Source organism: Rhagoletis pomonella, unplaced genomic scaffold (assembly GCF_013731165.1).
Source record: "Rhagoletis pomonella isolate Grant_MI unplaced genomic scaffold, Rhpom_1.0 Rhpom_scaffold_00003, whole genome shotgun sequence".
NCBI classification, from domain to species: Eukaryota; Metazoa; Arthropoda; class Insecta; order Diptera; family Tephritidae; genus Rhagoletis; species Rhagoletis pomonella.
The window spans coordinates 38383833-38388673 of NW_023458557.1; the positions used below are offsets into that span (position 1 = coordinate 38383833).

Sequence of the window (4841 nt, forward strand, 5' to 3'; positions counted from 1 at the left end):
ATTTGGAAAGTTTAAACACGAAACGATTGGAAATACATCGGGTGCTAACGCAAATGCCTTCCAGAAATCAACTCCAAGGTATGCTACTTGGATTAATGACGGTACAAGATAAAAGCGAATAGTCCTCGTAATATTTTTAAAAGTGACCGGTAAAGATATCGAGCCGAGTATTTTCTGCTGATTTCCACCAGCCGTATAAACAAACACGTGCAACGAATGATATTCTAAATTTTTTCTTTTTAGGAAACCTTCGCATCCGTTTCCAAGAATGGAAACGTTTGCTCCGGAATCCAACAAACCCACTACGAAACTATCGTATATTTTAATCCTCGCTAGTGGTCTCTCATCTGGTGTTATCAGAACTTTAGTACTTTGCAGAAGTTTACGCATATTTACTCGGCTAGAATATCTTTTCCTACACTGAAGTATATTTTCCGAAACCACAAGTTTGGGTTCTTCTTCGAAAATATTCGCCCTTATCGGTTCATAATCCTTTTCTCTTTGCTCTAAACTAACTAGGAATTGAGTCTGGCATGCGACATCCCTACGTGAAGGCCTAAGAATTCGAACCTGCAGAGGATTGGCTGTAGAAGAAAACATACACTCGGAATCAGAACTATCGGAACTATCTGGGAAGGTTATGATGACCCGTGGTGAAACCCTCGAGGGACTGGTATTACTCTCCGAACTACTGACATCTCCATGCAAACGAACGGTTCTGGCTGGAATTGGAGGCTGCTGCTCCTGTACTCCCTGCTTCGGGGGCTAGGGTGCCGAACGAGAATCCCCGATTGCCTTCTCGCTCGGGTTCCGGTTTCCCTGTCTCCGATGATCTCTGGGGCATCTTGGAGTGACCACCCCCTTCTGTCCACACTTGAAGCAGAACACGTTCTGAATAGCTTCCTCGCAATAGATGTATGAGTGTCCCATCTTGTCACAGTTCCAGCACTTTATTCCTGAAAAGTCCGGTTTCCTAGTCCTCTGGAAATTTAGCGCTTCCACTTGCGGATCCACTTCTCCATCCATTCCTCCTGTCCATTCATCCGGAGTAATAGCCATGGTTTCGTTGAGATGCCGTCCTGAATAGTTCGGTACCAAGCTCCTGGTTTCCTTCAGGATCTTTTCGCCTTTCCTAGCAACGTCACGTAGGTCATGTAGGGTCTGCGCACCAGCATTGAAAAGCATCAACTTCAGCCTGCTGTTAACGTTCCTCTTCAATATGTCCATCAACAGGTTCTCCGACATCGGCTCCTTTAGTCTCGCGTTCAAGGCTAATATATCAGTATGAAACGTATTATACGATTCATTAGCCTTCTGACGACGCATTGAGATCTCCATCATGATCTCATGGTCACTTTTTAAGGCGCCGAATTCCCGCCTGATAGAGTAGCACAAGAAGGGATAAGTCGCATCTGGATTCTGCTTAGTGAACAACCAATACCATTCCTCAGATCGCCCTGACAAAAATAGGTGGAAGCTTGCCATCAACTGCTCATCTGTACATTGCGGGCGCTCACACAACGTATTTAGTTTGAAAATACCTAGTTTGAGGATACCTTCCAATCCTGTGGCTTAATAACAATGTTGGTGGTAAAATTTAGTCGACTATTCAAAGTGGCTTGTGTCGGATTGCGTCCGATAGAAGCAAAGTCCCTAGGGCCTTTGGGTGCAGTTTGAGATGCAGTTACCACTGCACTTAATGCGTTCATATTTTCCCGCATTGTTCTCATTTCAGCTCTCATTTCTTCTTGCGAAGTACGTAAGACCTGATGAAGCACTCCTACCCACGAATCTCCACCGGGCGCTCCGCCATTAGAACGTCTACTTCTATCTTCTGCAATACCTTCACTAAAGCCGGTATTCCCTGGCAAAGACCTATCATTTTCCTGTCTTCCCGAAAGCATAGTCATGGAGGTAGCGGAAACATTCGGGACCGAAGTCCCAGGTGGTGAGGTGTCAAGTAAATTTGAACTTTTACGGCTATCAACTTTAAGTCCCGGAGCGGGATTGTTCATCGGAATTGGAGGCGGAACTCCTCCCGTATGGTCAGCAATAGGTGAATTCATCACCAGAGGATTAGTTGCTGGCATAGCGGGACTGGTATTCCTCCCGGCCCCTCTTGACTTTGTGCCGCTACCTCTAACTGAAGCACTGCGTGTTTGCCTAAGCTGCTGTTCCATCTACCGAGTGTTCAGTGGTGAGACAAATGCAATTAGGAATAGCAATAAACGTGACGCTTAAGGTCAAATCAAATCCGAATTAAAAGTCTACAATAGGTGGTTAAGGCTTGGCTCCCCCAGAGCTCAACCCAAAATCGAAAATCCGAGAAAATTTGTTTAGTTAAATTAAGCTTGCTTGATAGCATAAGCCTGAATGAACGTCCGAGAGAAAAAATAAATAAAAAAAAGATCACAAGATTTAACCGAGTGGCGCGATACTGCCGTGCCTGATAGCGGAAATTCAAAAAAAATCTAAAATATCTAAATGTATTCAATCCGCGTATTGAATATGAATATACGCGCGAAAAAGCAAAAAAAAATCAATCAAAATATAGTTAGTAAATAAACATGTGAAATTGGCTAATTACATATACGTGGTTATATACGTGTATTTATAAGATCGGTATACTTTGTTTATAAATAGGAAATATATATTTATCAAAGTCAATGGGAATGCTGACCCCCCTTGACATTAGGAAGGCACAATGTAGTCTGCGTGGAAAATTAAGGTACAAAGAAAACAAACACAAAAGTCCCTATTTGGTCCAGCACACCCAACCGCAGTGCAAAGCCGGCATAATGGAATGCCCTTCCAGACTTGAAGGGTGAACTGGACTTCGCGTACAAGTCTGCTGAGCTATCTTTCGGTTTCAGTGCACCCCACCGCAATGCAGCAAGGGGCAGTCAACGCATGCCCCCCTGAGACATGTAGGGTGACTGAGACCCCGATAGTCAGCATTGTTTTTAGTCCCAGCCCACTCCATCGCAATACGAAGGCGCTCAGGAGCGCCAGCGCAGACCTATGGAGTGAGCTGGGGTCCGAAAAAAAATTTAATTATCACTTTTTTCCCCAAAAAAAAAACACGAGGTGAAAATAAAAAATATTCGGCAGAAAAAAAAACTAAAAGAAAAACCTATTTATACTAAACCCCACTTAGCGGACTATTTTTCCCCAATTCCCTTGCCGACATATCGGACCACTGAACAAGGTTGGGGAAAATTTTAAAAAGTCAACTTTTTAAAATCTAAGTGCGTTTAGCACCTCCTCACCGGGTGAATACAAAACTCCGGAGGGCGTGACGTGAAGTCTTGGAGAAGCCTCCGGTTGCTGACCAAGAGGACCAATCCGAACCAGCACATTCAGCTCCACTCATCCCGCCACAACGCAGCAAGGGGCAGCAATCACATGCCCCCCTGGGACTTGCGGGATGGTGAAGCCTAATGTGCCAGTCAGGACCAGTCAACCTGACCAGACCTCAGGCTACTTCGTTGGGCGCCATCTGTTATGGTACGCATACTTTGGGAGCAGCAGTGAGTGCAGTCGGCATGACACAATGGGGTGCACTGTGGCTAGTCATGTCGGCTGCGCGGGGTTCTTGCCTCACTACTGTTCCCTGCGCCATAGCAGAGAAAAGTCATGCTTTGTCAAACGTCTTAACGGACGGACACATAGCAAAAAAGAATTCAAAAAAAATCCGTTAAAACAAAAAAAGCTGAAAAAGAACGTTAAAATATAAAACAAGCTGAAAATCAAAAGAAAACGAAATACCAATCTAAGCAAAAACAAAAAGAACCTAAGGCCGAATTTAAGGGCGCCACTGGTGGAGTTGTGACGCCCGGTGCTGGCCCACCCTCATCCATGGCTACCGTCGCACCCTAATGTCGGTAGCCCTATTATAAAAGCCCTAATGTGCCTTCCTAAATAAACGAAGTCAGCATTCCAATTTTATGACTACAAATTTATTCAAAGTTCATTTCTTAAATCTAATTCCTTAGACTAATTAATCTAAGGCTAAGTCCTAACTAACAAAAGGGTCAGTATTCTTAAACAGCTAAGTATTTGGTATCTTAAGTCTAGGGTAAGTATCTCAATCGTAAAACTATAATTAAGGTAAGTATTAGTGTAGGTAATTGTGGGCAAGTAGCCTAATCCATTTAAATTTAGGCTAAGTTAAGGTATAGGAGTATATACGGTAAGTATGTCCGGAAGATACGTCAGGTAAGTATATCAGGTAAGTGAAGAGTAACTAAAGTAGGGTATAGTTAGTGTAAGTCTGGCTGGTGTATTTAAGGTAAGTCAGGCAAATTAAACAGGTAAGTAGGTCTGGTAGGTAACTTTATTGTAAGTAAGTTAAGGTAAACTAAGGTAGCCTAGTTGAGTTTAACTTACAACTCTCTTCTATTTCTGTAATTATTTGTTCAATTCCATTTTAGGTGTTTGATTCTTTCCTTTTAGGTTTATTATTATTATAAGTTCTTTGTTATATAGTGACAATTTTCTTATTTTATGCTAATTTAGTTATTTATTTAAAATTATTTTAGTTGATTTTTGTTAAATTTATATTTTAAAAGTATTGATTTAATTTAAGTTGATTTAATTTCGTTTTATTTAACTTAATTTAATTTTGAGTTAGTGCATTGGAATTTGTCAATATATTACTTCTTTTATTTGTTATTTATTTAATTTTTTTGTTTCTGTAACGTGATCTAATTTCCGTTTTGGTTTGTTTGTTTCACTTAAGCCTAAGTTTTATTTCCCCCTAAGCACATAGGTATATGTATATATGTATGTGCATATATGTATATATGCGTATGTGTGTACATATGGGAACAAAATTTACA

General features: G+C 41.5%; 1 protein-coding gene across 1 annotated transcript in view; it reads left to right on the plus strand.

Moving 5' to 3' along the window:
* Nucleotides 1-4198: 4198 nt before the first annotated feature.
* LOC118736216 overlaps nucleotides 4199-4841 on the plus strand; it is a 1227-nt gene continuing 584 nt past the window's right edge. Inside the window, exon 1 of the mRNA XM_036466304.1 lies at nucleotides 4199-4218. Within this exon, the coding sequence (XP_036322197.1) occupies nucleotides 4199-4218 (20 nt within the window). The remainder of the gene's footprint in view (nucleotides 4219-4841) is intronic.